Source organism: Gallus gallus, chromosome 14 (genome assembly GCF_016699485.2).
Source record: "Gallus gallus isolate bGalGal1 chromosome 14, bGalGal1.mat.broiler.GRCg7b, whole genome shotgun sequence".
NCBI classification, from domain to species: Eukaryota; Metazoa; Chordata; class Aves; order Galliformes; family Phasianidae; genus Gallus; species Gallus gallus.
Window position 1 is genome coordinate 151,326 of NC_052545.1, and position 20,005 is coordinate 171,330.

The window sequence follows — 20,005 nt, forward strand, 5'->3', positions numbered from 1 at the left end:
AAATCACTTGAAGGTGTAGAAATTGAGTTTGTGTTTATTTGGTTTTTACTTTCTTTTTAGGGAAAAACACGAAGTTCTACCAAGGGCAGGACAAGAAACAGGAATAGTACGATTTTCTCAGGAGATTAGAAGAAGCAGTTAAAAGGAAAGCTGGAGAAGTAAGAAATACATTGTACAATTTTATTTTATTTCCTGCCTGCAAGGCTTTTATTAACTTTTGAAAGCATTGTCCAGCTTTAGCAAATTTCACAAGAGATGAAAGTTAACTAAGTTCCTTCTGGTTTTGTGGAAAGAAACAGACAGATAAAGGAACAAGATCTGCATTTGTAATTTCACTGAAGCTGAGATAGAAATAAAATCCTTTTCACTAGCAGTAACAACATTTGTAACAAAAAAACAAAAACAACAACAACAAAAAAGGCTTACTGGTTACCTCTGCTGAATAAGAGATAAAAAATAGTGGAAACCAAGCTATGTGAATTCTGCTGACAGTGTCTTCTTATTGTATGCTTTTCCCATTGTTGTGAGCTTTTAATAAGTCAAGTTTATAGTGACTACACAGCTGCATTGCAAGCTTGTGTTTTCTGTTTAAGCCTTGATAAAGCCTGCAAAAGTCAGGCAAAGCTTAACTGGCGGCAGGTACTACGTTTTCAGAGAAATTAAGATTACTAGCACACAGAACATGTAGGCAGCAATTCTTATGAATGCTTTGGCATATTTAAGAAGACTTTCTGAATGACAGCTCCCAAAGTACCAAATTGTGCTGTTCCTTCTCCTTCTCCTCCCTTAGGTTTTTTTTTTTTTTTTTTTTTTCTGAAAGGAGGGTCACAAATACATTTTAGTCAGAGGCATTGATTAATGTGTTACCACTGATTTCAGAGGAAAAGAATTATTTGTGGTGTCCAACATTCATTCCTTCCTTGTCTGATACTAATACCCTAGGTACTTGCTAGGATATGAGCAATTTGTCTACAGAGTTTCGGAAGTCATCAGGTGTCCTTCAGAGTGTACAAACCTGTTTTGCAGGATGTGTCACTCAGGAATTATGTAAACTCAAACATTAAATTTTTAACACAGCTAGTAGTTTGTTTTTCCACTTAGGAACAGCTAATAAGCAAAACAGAACCTGAATGGAATCATGAAAATTCTAGTGGCAAAGTGTATGCTGGAATGTAAATGGTGATATTCTCTTAAAGTTTTAAGGCATGTAAAGCATTATAAAATCTATCTTTGTTTAAATCTCTGCATTAAAATGCTTAGAGTAAATGTACTAGCTCTTCATTTAATAAATACTAAAAATGTTTTTCAGTTAAGATCACCTATATATATATGTGTATTAATCATTACATCATAACTGACATTATCAACGTGCTGCTCATCCAAGACTCTTACAAACACTTCACAGCCAAGCAGATACTGAAGGAGAAAAAAATACTTTTTTTTGCTAGAAGACTTCACGTAAGTTAATAGCTTCAAACAGTTAACTGCTCACCTCTAACAGTTAAGGCCATAACATAGCGGCAGTCAAAGGGGGAAGGAGAGTGGTTTTAGGGTGCTGGCTTAATTGAATCAGTTTACCTTAAGATCAGTTCAACTCCTGAGCTGTTGTAAAATGGGGAAGGAAAGCATTTGGCTGAGACTGGGAGGAGTACGAAAGTAACAAAACCTCCCTTTCTGGTATAGCAGCAAGCTGAAATGCAACTGATGCAGTGTGATGTCATGCCCTGAAACTTAAAAGGTATTTAAATATGTACATTAGTTATGCACTTAAATGCACAGCCTGCTATTTAGAATTGCTTTGAAGTCATCTTGAATCTTTAAAAATAATGCCAAAAGGACAAGTTATTTACCTAAGTGGAAGAAAAGACAAAATTTGCAAGCTAAATTACTAATATTAAAAAAGGAAGAACATAAGACGCAGTATTCGGCTTTGCAACTGCCATTATTGAAACATAAGTGTTTATATGAAGCATATGTGAAGAGACAATCTCAAAAAGTATTCTGTAAATTAAATTGAACATTATTTAAAATAAGCAAGTGGAGTTAGATGCGTCAAAGCTTTTGTGAAAGATGTGGATTAAGGATGTATCTAAATTCAAGCGATACACCCCTCTTGAGGGAAAACTGCATAAGATTTTTTTTTTTTCCTCTAAGTAACTTTCATATATTTACCAGGCCTGGCACAGAATTGAAAATACTGAACTATTTTCGGTTTGGTTAGGTGCCAGAAAACAATACTTTAAAACTCTACCAAATTATCTTTCCAGGTCATCCCCGGAGATGTAGCTGGGAACTAGAGAAAACGTAGCCATGCTATGTCTTGGCATTATGGCTTTTTGAATATCTGAGTCTGTCCTAAGTTTTGCTGGTGTTCTTGAAAGGGTTAAATGTGTTACAGAGAGGCTTTTATGTTTGCACAAGAGCATGTATAATCCAGACTGAGATATCTTGACCTGGAAATGTATTTTCACTCATTAGTTTGTTGTAACGCTGCTATTTAACAAATGCAGTTTCAGACCTATTACTCTCCCTCTGCTGGACACTCCCATGATGTCTGTCTTTGTTTTGTCTTACATGAAGTCTTTATTTTAAGCTGTTAGACTGGAAGAGCTATAAATAAAATTCTTCTTTGGCTTTCCTAATGTGGCACTGTCGCACTATAAACTCTCTTCCACAGTCCAGTCATAGAATTACTCCAAGCTCACAAATGGGTAACCTCAATGGAATTCAGCAACTTAACTCTTAGACATTTCACTGTGGTTTGGTGAAGAATACTTCTGACCTGTACTCCTCTTTTCAAGGCCTCTAATCTGTAGTTAAAGTTTGGAATAGTTAAAGCACAAACCGGAGGCCTCACAAGGGGTATAAAATCCTTTGTTTTTACTTTAGGAAGCAAAAACAAACCAACCAACCAACCAAATAAACAAACAAACAAACAAACAAAAAAACATAGAACAACCAGTTGAGGTACTGAAGGAGCTGGAAATAAATCTTGTTAAATACAGTCCAGATCTGTGTTCACCAGTTCTTACGCTTTCATCTTATGCTCTTGTTACTATGTTAGTAACATTATGATTAGGACTTCTGCTTCATCACAGTAAATTTGCTTTCGCCCATGAGTTTGTTGGATGTGGAGAATAAACATTATGAACATAATAAGTTTAGGAGTAAACATAATGAGCATAATATGTTTAGATTCTCTGGAAGCAACAAATTGAAACAGCATATTTTGGCTCCCCCGAGACGTATCTGAGAATCTCAGGGGCTGAGATACTGAGCTGATGGAACAACAATGGTAACTTTTAAGTATCAGTCCCTCAGAAGATTTTCTTCCACTGTTTATAAGTTCTTTTGTTCTAGTGCAAATGAAACAATGGAGAAGATTTACAACTTTGATTACCATGAAATTTTCAGGCTTTCACCTTAATATAGAAGTTTTAAGAAGTAGCTAGCATTGAAAGTGGGGCTTATAGTCTAATACAGACGCACAAGGCAAGTCCCTAATATCAAAGAGTTCAACTGCAGCTGATACAGTTTTTCCAGTCTGTTAGTAAAGAATATTTTTGTGAGACAATGAAAATCTTGATCTTAGCTCTGAAAATATTCGTATACAGTGTTAATGCAGGGTGCTTAGAATGTTTGTTATTCATGCCTTTTCTTACTGCATTGATTACATGACATGGAGAGGTCCAGTTACCATGCCCACTGCTGGGCTCCGTGACATTTCTAGGCCAGATCTCCTGCAATATACAAGAGTTTTATTACATTTATGTTTCGTATAGATTTTCTACATGCTATCTTCTGGGAAGAGGGAATAGAAAATTAGTTCAATGTGGGATTTTCATATGCTTTTTTTCCCCCTTCTGAATTCTCCAAAATTTCACTTTCAGTTTGGCCCTTTCTTGAACCACGTGACCCAATAGGAAGGCTTCACCAACCAGCTACGTGTCAGACTCGTACACTTAACATGATAGCATTCTAACAAATATTAGTGTATTCCAACCTTCCTTGCACAATTACTGCTTTATGTATTATTGCCTTTAGTAGTTACATAACTATTTTGCACAGGTAGAATATCAGACAAATGACAAGATCATTGTCCTTCCCAGAGGGGAAGTTCTATTATCATTGCTTTTATTTTCTATGTACTTACTCTTTACTGTAATGATTGCTATTTTAATTACTGTTTTTTAAGGAATATTTCTCCCTTAAGTTGTTTTGTTTTTAAATCTTCTTTAGAGATAGTAGATGTAGCAACAGTATCATCACTCTTCAAAGCAGTGGCCTAATTAAAGTGTGCTGTACCAAACAAGAAATATCTAGTGTTCTTGATTTTGTACTGTGCTTGAAGAAAGTTAAAAAATATTGTGTCTAAAATTAGCATTGTTCTTTGCTGAATGTAGAAGTTAATGAACACAACAAATTGTTGAATAACTTCTTTATTTTTTTTGTTAACTGTGTGTACCCAATTCCTAGAACAGCTTATCTGCTTCCAGCCATAGAGTTAAAGCATGCAATTAGCAGAATATACATTTCTGAAAATAACTGTTTCAGATAATCTTAATGCTTTTTTAGAAGATAATTGTCTGTAAAACTGCTGTTCCTTGAAGTTCAGTAATTTTTTTGAAGAAAAACTGGTGGTTTTTTTTGTAGGTAAATTCATCTCACAGATCTTCAGGACTGTTGTACTGAAGCCAGTTACAAAGGACTTTTTTCTTTGGACTTTTTCAGTAAATAGCTTTTGAGAATTGGAGAAGATTGAGAGAATACCTACGCTGCCTCCACTAAAAGACTGGAAACTGTAAGTCAGCTTGCTGCCTTAGTGAGTGGGGGAAAAAAATTACATATACTACCCAGAAGATCTCTGTCAGCACAAAATAACCAACATAGGAGCAACTCTACAGCCAAAAGAATTCCTTTGTGAGTCTTAGCTAATGTTGTTTGTGGAAGGAACGCAACAGCCTTTGCAGAAAACTCTTTTTCTAGTTAAGTACTATCTAATTGTACCAACAGAATTTCTGAAGTACAGTCAGGCAAAAAAGCTCACAGAAGCTTTAGCAGAAAAACCCTGAAGCAGTCTCTAAACAAAGCTTTGTTGAAGTTATTTGCGGTTACGTAGACCTTAGGCTAATCATCTGAGGTAAGAATTTCAGTTGTCATATACATAATTATTGACATAATAATACTTTATTGAGTATTCTGTCCAGAGATTTCATTTTGTTATTTCAACGTTGAAACTTAAAATAGGCGCATTTATTTATTTATTTATTTATTTATTTATTTATTTATTCCAAATTGAATAGTGAAAGACAAAAGTCTCCTTTTTTTTCCGGCAACTAATTCCTGTCACCTAAGTATTACTAACTGAGCACATGTAATGAAGTGAAATTGGCACTGATGGGGATTTCTGGGAGCATTAGGCTTCTCCGGATGTCAAAATAAACTAGCAGTCAAATTTGAGTTCATGGCAGGAATTGCTCTAGCTGGATGTTCAGTGCTTGGTATGCCTACATTCTGCCAAAGAGACATGTAACTCTAGATCATATCATAACAAAATATTATTTTATGTAATTACATCTTACAACTTTCCCTGCATCTTCAAACTTTCACTAAGGGTAGGAATATAGTTGGAATATAATGAAACTCGGATTGTTAAAAACTGTATGTCTGATACAGTGCAAAGTATGTACCAGATTAACTTTTTTATAATTACAGACTCTTCTGTGAAGTGGAATGATATTTTCATGGCTAATGCTGAAAGCAGTGTGCATACAGATGGAATTACACACCTATTTCAAAGTGAAACGTTAATTTATTCAGTGGAAGAATGCACTTCTAGTGACTGTGCCTCAATAAAACCTCAGTCTGGCTGTGAAACTTGATTTCCATTACCAGCTACAGAAGAAGGAGCTACTGTTCTAGTTACTGCAAGTTTTTTATTACTGTAACTATATTCTGGGTGCTTGGTGCCTATGGCAGTAGTACATTTTTACTGCATAATAATAAATCAATTATTCCAGTATAGCTATAAATATTTACGGTCAGTGGGAAAGGCTAATATATCCTCCTGTTATACTCTGCCTTGAACATTCATTGTTATATTATTTCTAGTGTCTTTAGTCAAGTATTTCTATATCATTTAGAACTGCCAATCCAATCCATTTATTGGAATTTTTAATTTCTGGAAGTCTCTGTGTAGAATGGCTCTTCCAGTGTCTTGAGATTCGATCTACTTATGCAAGATATATAAGTAAATTTGAAATTATATGTTTAATGATGAAAATCAGATCTTATGCTGAAAATTACTTGAGGCAGACATGAAGTCTCCCCAATCTTGCAAAGCGGAGTTTCAAATAAACCTGTGATGCTTGAAATAAGAATGTTCTGATGGTGTATGCCTTTACCCCCAGTTCACATAGTATCTCTGGGTCACGCTAAAGCAGGCTGTGGTGCTGTGGAATACCAGACGTGAAATCACAATGTATTTCCAGATGGTGGAGAATTTCATTTAATTGCCAGCCATTTTTCAGACTGTGTTCTATAAAAAAATCTGTAGCTGTGTAGGCCTGGCCACACACAGCCAACAACTCTGAAATAGGCCTACAGCACTATTACAGTTTTTATTATTATTATTGTACCTGGGAGCTCTTGACAAAAAGACTATGATCTGCTGCAACGTGGTAAACACACAGTACTGTGCAAGTAGTGAGATAGTGCCTAGAAGTGAATGCACAAAATTTAAGAAAATGACTTAATTACGTTGATAGTTGCAGGTTGCACAATTCCTGTACAGTTTTTGAAACACGAGCCTCTCAGGGATTACAGCACACTATTAACACACAGCCTCAGCTCTTCCGCTTCTTGTTGCCGTCCGCGCTGCGCCTTCAGATCTTCAAGGGTTGCCGCCACCTCAGAGGAGGGCGGGAACCGAGCGGCTATGAGGGCAGAGGAGGCCCTGCGGTGGAGGTTGCCGGCGTGGAGCCGTGTTTACTTTCCGGGGCGGCGGGGCGGCTTTCCGGGGCGGTGCGTGTGCGGTGCCCAGGCGGGATTGGGGCTGCGCGGGCTGAGGGAGTGCGTCTGGCAGAGGGACGCTGCGAGCCCAGTGGCCACCATGAGTGGTGAGTGTGGGGCTCCTGTGGGGCCCTCTCCGCTGCGGGGGGTTCCTGCAGTCGCCGGGTCCGCCGCGCGCTCTGTGGGTTGAGGTGGCCGCAGGGACCCCCACCTGGTGAGGCGTGGACCTGCGCCGAGGGCTGAAGTGCCTTTCCCTTCCCCGCCTCTGTGCAGTAGGGCTGGGGGCTGCGAGCGGGCACGGGGTTTGCCAGGCCACACAGAGCGAGGTGCGGCTCCGTAGAGGTGATGTTGTGCCGCGTTGTAACCCGCCCGGCCTGCCCTCAGGAAACTCATGGCACAAGGGATGCTGAGCTCATAGATTTCCATTCCCTTAGCTGTGCAAGGCCACGGTAGATAAATATTGAGAGAAGACAAATGGCCAAGAATAAATTAAACAAATGGAAAACTTACTCATTAAGGTGTATCTGCACCTCGAGTATGGTCTTCAGTTCTGGGCCCCTCACTGCAAGGAAGACGAAGGGGCCCTGGAGCGTGTCCAGAGAAGGGCAGTGGAGCTGTGAAGGGCCTGGAACACAAGCCTTATGAAGAGTGGCTGAGGTAACGGGGATTGTTCTGTCTGGAGAGGAAGGGGTTCATGGGAGGCCTTATTGCTCTCTAGAATTCTCTGAAAGGAGGTTTTTAGCAAGGTGGGGGTCAGCCTCTTCTCCTCTTCTCCCACATAACAGCAAGGTGACAGGAGGCAATGGACTTAGTTAAATTACGCTGGGGAGGATCAGATTGGATATTAAGTAAAGTTTCTTCTCAGAAGGAACAGTAATGTGTTGGAACAGGCTGTGCAGGAAGGTGGTGGAGTCACCGCCTCTGGAGGTGTTCAAGCAAAGGGAAGTTGTGGCACTTAGTGGTTTAGTGGTCATGGTAGTGATGGGTTGATGACTGGAATAGATGATCTTAGTGATCTCTTCCAACCTTATTGATTCTGTTATGTCTGTTTGCCAGACTCAGATGTGACAAGGAGGCCTTGGTTGTGGGGGTATTCACTTGTAGCCCCAGTGTTCCTTACCTGACTTCTGTGTCCCTAAGAGTTGGAGGAATTGAAGCCACTTGACTGGGTCAGCATGAGTTGTTGATGGGTTGGAGAGAAGAATCCTGGTAGTCAACAGTTTTTTTGCTGTAAATGTAACAAGATAACTGGCACCTCGTATGTCTTGAAGCACATTTATAAGTGTTTTATTATTAATTTGTTTGTTTTCCTAAAGAAGGAAGATGCTTCAGAAGGTAGTTTTTATGGCTCTGTTTATAGAATAATAAATTCAATTATAGATTTATTTATACAACTTCGGTAATAGGTATCTTCTCCAAACTTGAGTGTTGTCTTATCTATTGTAGGTTTTCTTTCCATCCTGATTTAAGGCACGGGGAGATTGCTTGCCAAATGTACTAAGAAAAAATTGAAGAGCTAACTGGGATAACGTAATGCTCTCCTTTTTAGAGACAGCAGCCATTGCTTAAAATGAAACCGAAAATGAAAACATCTGTAGTTTTCTATGGTTTGTTCTGATTTTGTGGTAAGAAGAAAATAAAAGAAATTCTCTTAGAAGAAAAGATTAAAAAAAAAAAAAGTTTAGTGGAGAACTGTTAGTTGGCATTGTGAAAGATGCAAGTATCAGTCAAATCTTCCAAACTGTAGGGGGAAAAAAAAAAGTTTCTCAAATGTTTCAGGTCTTGACACTGTATTGACTAAAACCTAATTCTGAAGTCCTTAGGAGTCCGTTTTCTCATGGAAAGCCTCAGCCCTTCAGTTCAGGCTTGGAGAAGCCTTCTGCAAATCAGCTTCTGTGTAAATCAGAGCAAGGTCTTTCTAGGAGATGCATCTTTGGGAGCTCCATTTGAATGATGTTCCTTGACTCAAAGGCAAGGTAGCATCTCTTGTGGTGTAAAGCCTTGTAATGTTGTTTCTAAAAGCCTTATTTTATTAATATATGTACATTTAATAATGGATTCAGAATTTAAGCAATTAAATATTTTTTTGTTTTAAAGTAATAATGCCTGGTGTGACATTAAGGCTAGTAATCCTATTGCTTGGCTAATCTATCTATGTGTACCCCATGCCAAGACCTATATGAGTTTTCCATTTTGATTAGATGTCAAGGTAACAAAATGAACGCTAATTTTGCCCGTTGTTAAATGTCAATGTTATGAACTACTATGCAGGTGGTTTTTGTTGTTGTTGTTGTTGTTGCTGTTGTTTCTGTTTTCAGAATAACAGAAGTAGAAGAGAGAAAGATAGGGAAATGTCGTCGTTTCCTTTATCTGAAATAAATATAGCTAACATTAACATAACAGAAGATTTATGGAGGGAATTGTTACATGGGGAAGGAATAACACCATAGTCTATACTTATCTTTAAGGGCAATTTTAGCCCTTAAAATTAAAAGAGCTGCTGTTAGGATACTTAACCTCCTTTCCTGATGGCTACATGTACATATAACATGTATTTTTAGCTGTAATATGTTTCTAATGGATGTGAAGGCAACTTCCTGTAGATTTTAGCATTACCTAATATTGCTAATACTACCTGCTAACTACTTACTAGTATTTTATTGGACAGTGTTGAAAAAGCTAAACTTCATAGGGAAATAACATTAGGATTCTAGATTTATGTGCTTGTCAAAAATTAGGGGTGTTTTGTGTCAGTTTTATGACCGTTTCAAAGCATGTGAAAATAAGGCTTATTCAGGATGAGGCAGTAGAGTCATAGTAGTGTAGTACTACAGGGTAGTGTGCAAATCAGTTCTGGGTTGTATCCTCTGAACCTGTTCTAGAGCAAGCAAAAGCAATTACAGCCTGAGGTTTTATGTACAGGACTTCAAGAGGTATGTAAGAGAATTTTGAGTTTTGTTTTTAATCTGTATTCTATAAATGATGAAGACAGCTATACTTGCAAATAATTTGCTGGAAATCCTGTTTTCCTTACTTGCATAATGAACTTCTGCTTTTTGTGTAGATATTTCTGTTAGAGTATGGAGAAAAGTTTATTTTGAAAACAGGAAAACATGACTGTGAACAAGAAAAAAAAGCATAAGTCACAGAGGCAGGTGCGGTAGCTGAGACTATTTTGAACTTTTTGACTGAGTAGTTGGAGATGGGAGGAGAGTTTTTCCTCTTTATACTTAAATTTTTACTTTTTTTTTTTTTTTTGTCCGGAGTTATATATGAACTCCCTTTTTTTTCTTTTTTTTCCTGCAGTAGTCTAAATATCAAACACCTTTCCAAGTAATGCGTTTTTTGTTTGCCTTATGTTTTGTATTTGTATGTGTTTTACTGGAGTTGTTTTTTTTTGCTCTTTTTAATCTGTAGGATTTAATCTGTATCTTGGTCACTTTGTAATGCACTTATTATTTAAACAGTATAGAACTGATCACACTTGGTGGTTTTTCTGAATATATGTGTAATTGCATAAAGACTTTATTTAGAAAATCATTAAGATTGCACAAGAGCAGAATCTTTAATAGAGTTGGTAGAGACTTGTTTTTATCTTCCATCTACCTTGAGTCAAAATTAATTTCTAAAAATTTCAAGAAATTGTTGGAGTACCTCATTTTCTAGGCTTACTACAAAGAATAAGAATCTATGCTTTGATTGGAAAAAAAAATGACACAGTTTCTCAATTTCTAAAGAAATTAGACTGTGAATATTATTTTTGTCAAGTAATGAACTTTCTATGTTAAACAGGGCAATAGTTGAGTTCTGCAGACTTGCACTAATCAGAAGCCTCAGCTGCCCTCAGTATGGATGTTACGTTATGTAGCCTACTAACCTTGTTAATAGTAAAGGTGACCTGAGCTAGCTATGGAAATTATTGGTCATAATAATGTGCTGTCATAATTATTGTTAGTACAAATTTAAATACAGTAAGGACAAAATAGACATTACACTGCTCTGAATCTGTGTAAACTTAAGGCTGTTTGAGTCTTTTGGAACATTAATTAGCATGCTGATCATGTTCAGTAGGTTTTCTGTGTTCAGATTCTGGTATCTAGTTGCAAACCGTTTCTATGTTATCAAATAGGTACAAAAAGTGTCGGAAGAAACATCAGTTTAACCACTAACATGGACTGCAGTTGTAAGACAAACTTAACCCACATACTTAGTATTTTCATTTGAAAAGTGTTTTTTATGTTGGGAAATTATTAATTGCATGCATTTGTTGTAAAGTAGTCTGTAACTCAATATGAAGAAAAATGTTTCGTTATGTCTGCTCTTCCAGGTACATCGAAGGCATAAGACTGTAGAAGAAATGAGTTTGAAAGAGTATAATGTATCTTCAATTTTGCTTATGTTTTGTATTGCTGTTTATGGAAGATTGTAGTAAAACTTGAGGTTTAGTAGTTTTCCTTGTTTTACAGTTAAAGGATTGATTATAAGCCAGTAGATGCATAGGCATATGTCGATGTTTTTGTCAATATGTTCTTGATATATCAAGTACAAGTTTGTGAAACTAATCTCTGATTTAGCACAGTGTGGAGTAGTAAGGTTTATATGAACTAAGCTTTATCTTTGTAGTGGCATAATTGTCTTAATTGTTTGGAAGTTAGAAAGTACTTGGTGCTGGATCTGTCTCTAGTGTCATCTTCTAGTGTTGAGAGTTGTTTGCATCTTCAGCTGCGTTTTTTTTAAGTTATTTGACTAACAGAGCCAAACCTCACACATCACAAGTCTACACAGTGGGAAGCAATTCAGAATCTGAAATGTGATTTCTTGAAAATCTCTGCAAGCATTGTGAAGCTTAGTTAGTAGCTAAATTTACATGTTTTTCCTCTTTTTAAAATTCTAGCATTGTGTGCATCACAAAGCTTTTCCATCCCTACGCCCCCATGTCCCACATTTAAGATGCTTCCTCCTGCTGGGGTAGGAGTGAACTGCTTTAAATAGGGTTCTGAAAATAGAAAATTCTGGGATTGGCACCTTGCAGTGCTGGACAGCAGGAGAAAAGGTTCAATGTCTTCGATATTCCTCTTTACAGAAGGGCTTAGTATGTGGTGATTGGAGAAGTTCGCTCGTGCAGAATTTTAATAATTGCCTTTCAGTCTATGAATACATTAGTTGGGTGTTCTTCGGGAGAAAATAATTAACTACAGACAGGCCAGAGATGTTTTTTTGAGCCTAAGCTCAGAATGAAGAAATATTAGAGGTGATGCAGGTTGATTAAACCACAAATTTTGCATATATTCATGTGAGTTTATAAAGCATGTTTAGACAAGCAAAGTAGTACGCTATTTATTGTTGACATGGTTGAGAAGTTAAAGATTGTCTTGTGTAGTTTCTTGTATAGTAACAAACTGAATTTTATAGGTATTAATCAGGAAGAAGACTACACTGGCAGCTAAATGTTAAGGGATTTTTTAACGACTGTTTGACAGTAACAAGATATTCCTCTTTTTCCTGTTTTCTCTCCTTTTCTTGTGCTGTAATGATATACTATACTGGTAGTTGTCCCCATATGAGAATTTAGGGGATTGCAGTATGAACTGCATCATACACCTAATTCAACACCAACAAAATCTGTCAGTCAAATTGAGGCATAAAAAAGCCCCACAGGTAGCTGTGCTAAGACGCCAGGAGCTATGCTATGCTGCCTGTGCACTGTATATTATACTTGGTGCAGCTACAGTATACCCTGTATCACAAAACCACTCCTATTAAAATAAGAATTTAGATTATTTCTCAAACAGTACTCCTGCATATTAGTGAAAGGTTACCTGAAACATCAAAATACAGACTTATACTACATCACTGTACTTAGAGAAAATTAATCTATAAATTTAATGGAATAACTGCCATATGAAGAACGTTTTTCAGGGCACTAGTGTTGACCACAATATACTTCTTTTAAAATTTTATTTATTTTCAAATAATAGAATGTTGTTGAATTTTCAGGTTCACAAAACAATGACATGAAAAGGCAATTTCTTCTAGAACGGTTACTGGATGCAGTTAAGCAGGTGAGAAATCTAACCAATATTTCTACAGTATTCTACAATATTCTGTGTTGTCAGTACTGACAGGATATATCATTGCCTTTATTTTATTTTTACTTTTTATCAGACAAAGAAGAAGCCTTGTCTTTTGTACGGTACTGCTGAATTTTTGTGTCTGCTAGCAAATGAGTGTTATGCAGAGCTTCTTTAAAATTCTTGTGTAGTACTTATTTTATATCTGAGATAAATTGTGTTCTGTGAAGGCTAAATTGGATAGCATTATAAAGTATCAACTTTATTTCTTCACTCTGGTGTTTCAGTGAAGGGTAAAAATGAAATTGATTGATTGATTAATATTGTATCAACAGGAAGTTCAGCATATAGAATATAATAGATTCAATTCAACTTAAAAGAGCATGGAAGGTAAAAGAATGCCTTGAAGGTGAGCTAACCATATGTTTTATAGAGAATAGTTCTTCTATAATTGTAGCACTGAGCCAAGTGGGAACATTTTTTGTTTCTATGGGTATACATTTAAAACTCAAAAGTAATAATTTTTACTTATTTTTTTTTCTTCAGGTAATGAAGGTGTGATGTAGTGGCTAGCAAGAATACATGTTAGCTGCCAGAGTAGTCTGTTAGTGGAATATGATGCTAAAAAGCAATTTTTGGTTGCAGAGTGTATTTTCTAATAATCTATCTTGTACTGTTTTCTTTTTGTTGTGAACTTTTGTTTCTTAAAGGAAAAAATTTCAGTGCATTGCGTGTCTTAGTGTAACAAAACGTTCTTAAAATCTCTTTATTGCAGTGTCAAATACGGTTTGGAGGAAGAAAAGAAATAGCTTCAGATTCTGATAGCAGGTAAAGTATTCAGAGAAATTCTTAATGTACTTAAATTATGCATCATAGTTACCTAAAATATAGGGCCTCAAATACTTAATACACTCAAACTCCACTCCCCAAAACAAACAAACTAAAACAAAACAGCAAAGTAAACAACTACCCAAAAAAGCCAAACCAACTCCCAAATAAACACCTACCCTCTACCTTACTGGAGTACAGGTGTTTTGTTTCATAGTTAAAAGGAAGTGGAAATTGCATTAATAGGTATGTGTATCTGTAATGTCACAGTGTTTGGATTATTATTACTGTGATATGTTGTTACTTGTGAGATAATTTTTGAAAATGAAGATAGTATGAGAGTTAAGATCAAAATCCAGTAAAATCCACAGTTCTCAACATTTTGTTCTCATAGCCTTTTTTTTTTTGTCTTTGAAGTTGTAATTTCTTAGAGTACTTTGTCTAGAAGTCTAGATTTCTCTGTGTTTTTCTGTATTTATTTAACACACCCGTATCCCACTATCTAGCAAATACACTAGATGTATGAGATGTGTGTGCCTGTACACACATATATTGGGCATTGCGGAATACTTGATTTTTTTTATTCTGTTCTACTAGTAGCTAAATTCTGTTAAAAGTTCTGTGTGGTTTTCTTGCTTTTGTTCTCAGTGCACGACAATTTTTAATAATATGAACTCTTCCCCAGAGTCTCATTTCTGCTCTGCTTTTTCAGAATTGAAAAGTCAAGTAGATTTTTGTTCTTTGGATCACGTCTGCTGGAATTTCCATTTTCAACAGCATTAGTTATGTTTAGCAAAAATTGGTCATAACTACTCAGTACTTCTTGAGGGTTGTTTAAATCTTATTCTACTTTATTAGTATTGCAATGTAAAGTTTTCATAACATAAATGTACTGTGAAGCAATACAGGTTTAAAAGCTCTACTGTCCTGCCAGTTATGGTAGATACATGATTTCTGTCCTCCTTCAGTGCTCTTCCTAAGATCCACTGCTTTTTGGTATCCTTGAATGAAACTCCGTTGTTTTGGAACACTCAGGAAGAGTTCTGAGCCACTTTGTTAGCTGTTCTTATTTGATTGCTTAATTTTACTTCAAGTATCTTTCCTTCGTTTTTTAAGCAATTTTTGCAGCCAGGTGACAACTTTCTTAAAACTTAGGTTTTAAGTATTGTTTATTCACTGGCAAAAATTAAACTTGGAGAAAATCAGTGCAAACTCTGTTGGAAATCTAATTTCCTTCATAACTTATTTCCTTATTATATTCTGTAGGCTACAGTAGTAATCCTTGTTTTGGCAGACTGAGCTTTAAAACTACTCTTGCTAGTGTTACTACGTGTATGAAAACTGATCTATTAAGTAGGTTATGTTTAAAAAAATCAGGAATTTTTAAAATATTCGAATAAAGAACAACATCACTGGAATATTGTGCTTATTTTCCAATGCCTAAAGTTTCTGAGGGACGTTACAATGTTAAGTTGTTTTCCTAGACTTGAATTATACTGTACTGATGCAAGCATCAAAATTGTCAACTAATTGTGTAGGACATTTTAGTATATTTTCAGAAAATAATTTTTTGCATGTGTAGTATATTTATGAATATATAATTGCCTTGCATGAAAATTACGTAATCCAAAGTTTTTTACCATAGCTAAAAAACACTAGAGCAGGTACAGATAACTTCATATTGCTAATTCTCCTGAATGTAATTTGTGTTTCAGCTTTGAATAGCCACAATGAGACTGTGGGTTTAGCAATGTTGTACTCTTTTGCAAATAATAAGATTAATTCATGCAGAGGATCTTACACTGTATTTAAAAGAAGGGTTCAACTTTACATTCTCTGCTTAGAGATTTAGGGTAAACCTGCTCTAGAGAAATGTAGTTGATTGTTCTTTTCATATGATTTGCATAAAAATTTTGTTGCAGAGTCACTTGCTTGTGTGCTCAGTTTGAAGCTGTGTTACAGCATGGTCTGAGGAGGAGCCGAGGATTAGCATTAACAGCAGCAGCAATCAAACAGGCAGCAGGTTTCTCTAGTAAAACTGAAACAGGTAATTCATTAATCATACCTATTTTATTAAAAAAAAAAAAAGTGCAAGGAAGCTGAATGATTTGAAATAGAAGTTTTGAGCAGTGAACCAAGCTGCAGACTGTAGAGTAATAGGAATCTCATTAAAGGGTGAAAGTGGTTATTGCTTTCTTAATCTACTATTTAACTTTCATACTAAGTTTCTGTAGGAGTTTTGGAATTTGAAAATGTACACTTCTTGTACTTCCATCATGGATGATATCACTGGCAATTTTATTTTGACATCTGGTAGGAATGAACATTGTGCAGTTGTGCTGTTTTTACTTGAGTGGTTTTATTCTTAATGTTGTCTTACTCTGTTCTTTAACTGCCATTTTCTTCAGCATCAGAACTATTTGACCTCACAGTATTGATGCCATTTTAAAAGCGTAACTTCTGTTGATTTTATTGGGTGATCAGCCAGGACAGTTGTTTTTTAATACTTAAAAAAAAAAAAAAAAAAAAAAAAAAGATTCCTTTATTTTTGTGCCTTCATTTTGAAGCTCACCTTGTTTTTTATCAAAAGTATGTACAAGTATTCACCTTCACTAATTTTGTTGTGAAGTTTGACTTACAGTTAATGTTGTATAACTTCTTAACCAGTATCCACATCTTAAAATGAAGAGTTTCTTTTTGAATTTGAAGTATGTAACACATGGTATATATATATATTTTTTGTTGCTTTTAATACTCTATGGAACTATATAATTTAATCTCCAAATATAACTTCCCATTACACCATGCAATTGCTTTTAATAGGTGTTTACCTTAATGCTTTATGCATAAGCTGTTATAGTATTGCCTTAATTTTGCTGACCTTTCTTCTAATAGGTTAGAGCCTACATACTTTGCTTTCGTGAGGAGCTAAAGTAGTTATGCTTTTAGAGAAGCCTGCATTTCTTTTACTTAATGATGTACAGACTCTACATAACAAGTAAAACAATTCAGAGGTTTACAGAATCTTTACAGATTTTTTTCATTTCTTCTGTATGCTTTTATTCTTCTGCGTGTTTGTCTCTTCATTTAACTTTTTGTTCTTTTGTTATCCCCTTTTTATACTCTTCATTTTGTCTTCATAGTTAAGATTTTGTGAGAATGAATGCTGTAGCTGATATCAAAATGTGGTTGCATTCCCTGCAGAATTCACTTCAAAACATACTAGGGTAGTACTGCTAAAAGATTCTAAATAGCTGAACTCTTCCATTGCCTCTGCCTTATTAAAGATACTAGACTCGCTGAAACCTTTCTGCCAGTGATACTTTCTTAGCATTTTTTTACTGCACCCATTCAGAGGTTCATAGGCTTATTAAGGTTGGAATTGTCCTAAGGAGGTCTGCAGTCCAGCAGATATCTTTGAAGTTAAATGAGATTGCTCGGAGTGTTATCCATTAGGAAACTAGTATTTCCAATTGTGGCAAATAATCTCAGATAATCTTCTAACATGATACAGTCATGGCAAATACGAAACTGTTCTTCAATTGACTGAAATTGAAATGCACAATTGCTGAATAGTATGATTTTTTTTTTCTTTGTATAAGAAGTTGTTGGGTCTGGCTTCAAACTGATCTCTTTGCAGTCTGTGCTCTGAATTTTGGATGTAGTTGCTCATTGGTGCTGATTAACGATTCATTGTGCAATGTCGTAGTTATTGGAACTGTGATAGAAATAAAATTACACTGGATGTTTTCACATAGTGATTAATATTTGGATGTATTGCATAACAAGTGTTTTCCTATGGTAAAATTATACAAATTGTATTTTACTGAAATTAAAATAAATCTTGCATCTAAATAATATGTATAGGATTATTTTCTATGAAATTTAGTATCAGCTGCTAGGACTTGAATTTTCATTTAATTCTACTATTGAAAAGAATGTGTTCATTTGAAAATGCCACTTGCGTCATCTTTTTTCAGCAAGTATGTCATGGAAGGACTTAGCGTACATAGTGCCTCTACTTAATTTCCACTGAATAGATTTTGATTAAAAACTGATTGTCAGAATCCTTGATATCTGTAAATAAACAAAATACCAGGAAACACTGAGTTTCACTCTCAGTGCAAGAGGAAATCTGCTTATTTTTTCTGTTCCTGTAATAATTTCATTTCCTTCTTTTGCATTCTTTTAGCAAGACAAAACAAATTCTATTGTTAATATGAAAAAATAAAATCATTAAATCAATGCTCACTTGATACAAATCCGACATTTTATGGTCAACTGTATTTTTTGGGTATACATGTATTTGACTTTTTAAATGCAGATCAAACAAGCTGAAGTCAAAGGGATAGGACATAGGATGTTTTAATGCTCTGATGTATTCTGTGGACTTCCTTATTGTTTTACAAGTTAGTCTGTCTATAAATTTCTAGTTCAGCCGAATATACCCATAGCTTGCATCCCATGTGGTCCTGGGCAACCTGCTGTAGGTGACACTACTTAAGCAGGGTTTGGGGCCAGGTGACATCCAGAGGCCTCTTCCAAGCTCAGCGTTTTTGTGATTGGCAGTTCCATGTTTCCTGTTTTTCACAGTGTTCACATTGTCTGATTTAGAACAGTTCTGGGTTATTTTTGCGTAGATGTCAAATCTTATTAGCAAAACTTCTAGTAAATGAGTCTAACCTGTTTGTTCAGTTTTCTAAGACTATGGTACCGTTGACAGCTTCACTAATCTAATGGATTTCAGTAGAGATTAATAAATAAAATTGTACCCCCAAGTGAGCGTATTTCACCAGAAATCATAGCCTGTAGTAAAAACCTCTTCAAAACCTGACTGCATGCTCTTTATTTAACAGAGAAAAAGGGGAACATCATGGATGACCTTTTCCTGACACTGCAACTACATTGAAATGGTTTAGAAATATGATAAGGATTGACAGAATCTGTCCATTTTCTCTTCTGTGTGTGAATTTTTTTTCAGTGTCTCTGAGGAATTTTCTACCCTCCTTTAAATGTCTGTTTTATGCTGCCTACATTGAGATTGTGATCAGAAGTCAGCATGATACTTAAGGTGATAATGTAGAGTTCACTCCTACATTAGAATTTTTCCTTTTTTGTTAACTTATTAAAAAGTTGAACAATGACCTTCATTACACTGTCAAAAGGAATGTGTGCTTGTCTTCCTTGACAGATTGATGTTTTGAACTTTTTAAAGAATTCTTGGCTTTCTCAGATTTTTTTTTTCTTAAAGGCCTGTCTACCCTAATTTCATTTTCTTAATACGTTACTGACAGTATAAAGGATCAGCTTTCAAATACTTATGCAACTGCAAAAAAAAGTTTTATCAGTGTTTGGGGCAGTGCAAGGAAAGTATTTTTGTGTGAAGGGGTTTTGCTGCCTTTTATATTTTACACTTGACTTGACCTTTGCATGTCTACAAATCATGGATCTACTCATTACTTTCCACCTAGATTTTACCATTTCATAGAGAACAATAAAAAAAGAGTTCTAGAGGCATTTTTTTCTTTGCATAGCATATTCCCGGATGTGAATCTGTTTCTTGAGTGAAATACTAGTTTAAATATACTTTGCAACTTGAATATGATTATTTCAAAATGTAGGCTAGAATCATTCAATGTGTTTTGTGTCTTCAGTGAAGTGACAAGTTCTAAGTGCTTAAGTGGCCTAAGTTCTGTAGAAATAAATAATGTATTTAACTGGAGAGTTATATGTAGGTGGTAAGTGATTCACATTTTTTTTTAAGTTGTAAAACAATCAGGGGTCAGTATATAAAATTGCATGATAAATTTATTCTGTTGGGATTTATTCAGTTGGGAATATTGGAGATAATCTATCGTGTGAATCAGTCTTCGTTTTGAAATAATATATGATGAAACTTGCAAAGTAAGCTTTGATAGAAGAAAGTAAAATATGTGGGTTGCTCGTAGAGTAATGCCTCCTGTTTTATGATATTGGCTCAAGGCATTAGAGATGGATGCTGGTGGGATGGCAGCGGAGGCTGAACTTTCCCACCAACATCCGACTAAGTTTTGTTGCTGTGTGACAGATGGCAGCAGAGGGGCAGTCTGACAAAA

The 20,005-nt window shown here is 35.7% G+C and overlaps 1 protein-coding gene across 34 annotated transcripts in view; it reads left to right on the forward strand.

Moving 5' to 3' along the window:
* Positions 1-20,005, forward strand: part of SNX29 (sorting nexin 29) — a 91,849-nt gene that overhangs the window by 370 nt on the left and 71,474 nt on the right. For 14 of the 34 annotated variants that reach the window (XR_006931494.1, XR_006931493.1, XR_006931496.1 and 11 more), the window contains exons 2-7: positions 61-158; positions 4,654-5,140; positions 5,716-7,118; positions 13,009-13,073; positions 13,858-13,910; positions 15,833-15,957. Coding sequence is in view for 30 of the 34 variants with exons in the window: in XM_046900928.1 (XP_046756884.1) it covers positions 6,938-7,118; positions 13,009-13,073; positions 13,858-13,910; positions 15,833-15,957 (424 nt within the window). In the remaining 4 variants the exon portion in view is untranslated. Of the gene's footprint in view, positions 1-60; positions 159-1,309; positions 1,459-4,653; positions 5,141-5,715; positions 7,119-7,529; positions 7,669-7,736; positions 8,988-13,008; positions 13,074-13,857; positions 13,911-15,832; positions 15,958-20,005 lie in introns of those variants that run through there. The other 20 variants (XM_046900908.1, XM_046900912.1, XM_046900909.1 and 17 more) reach the window with 13 other exon arrangements.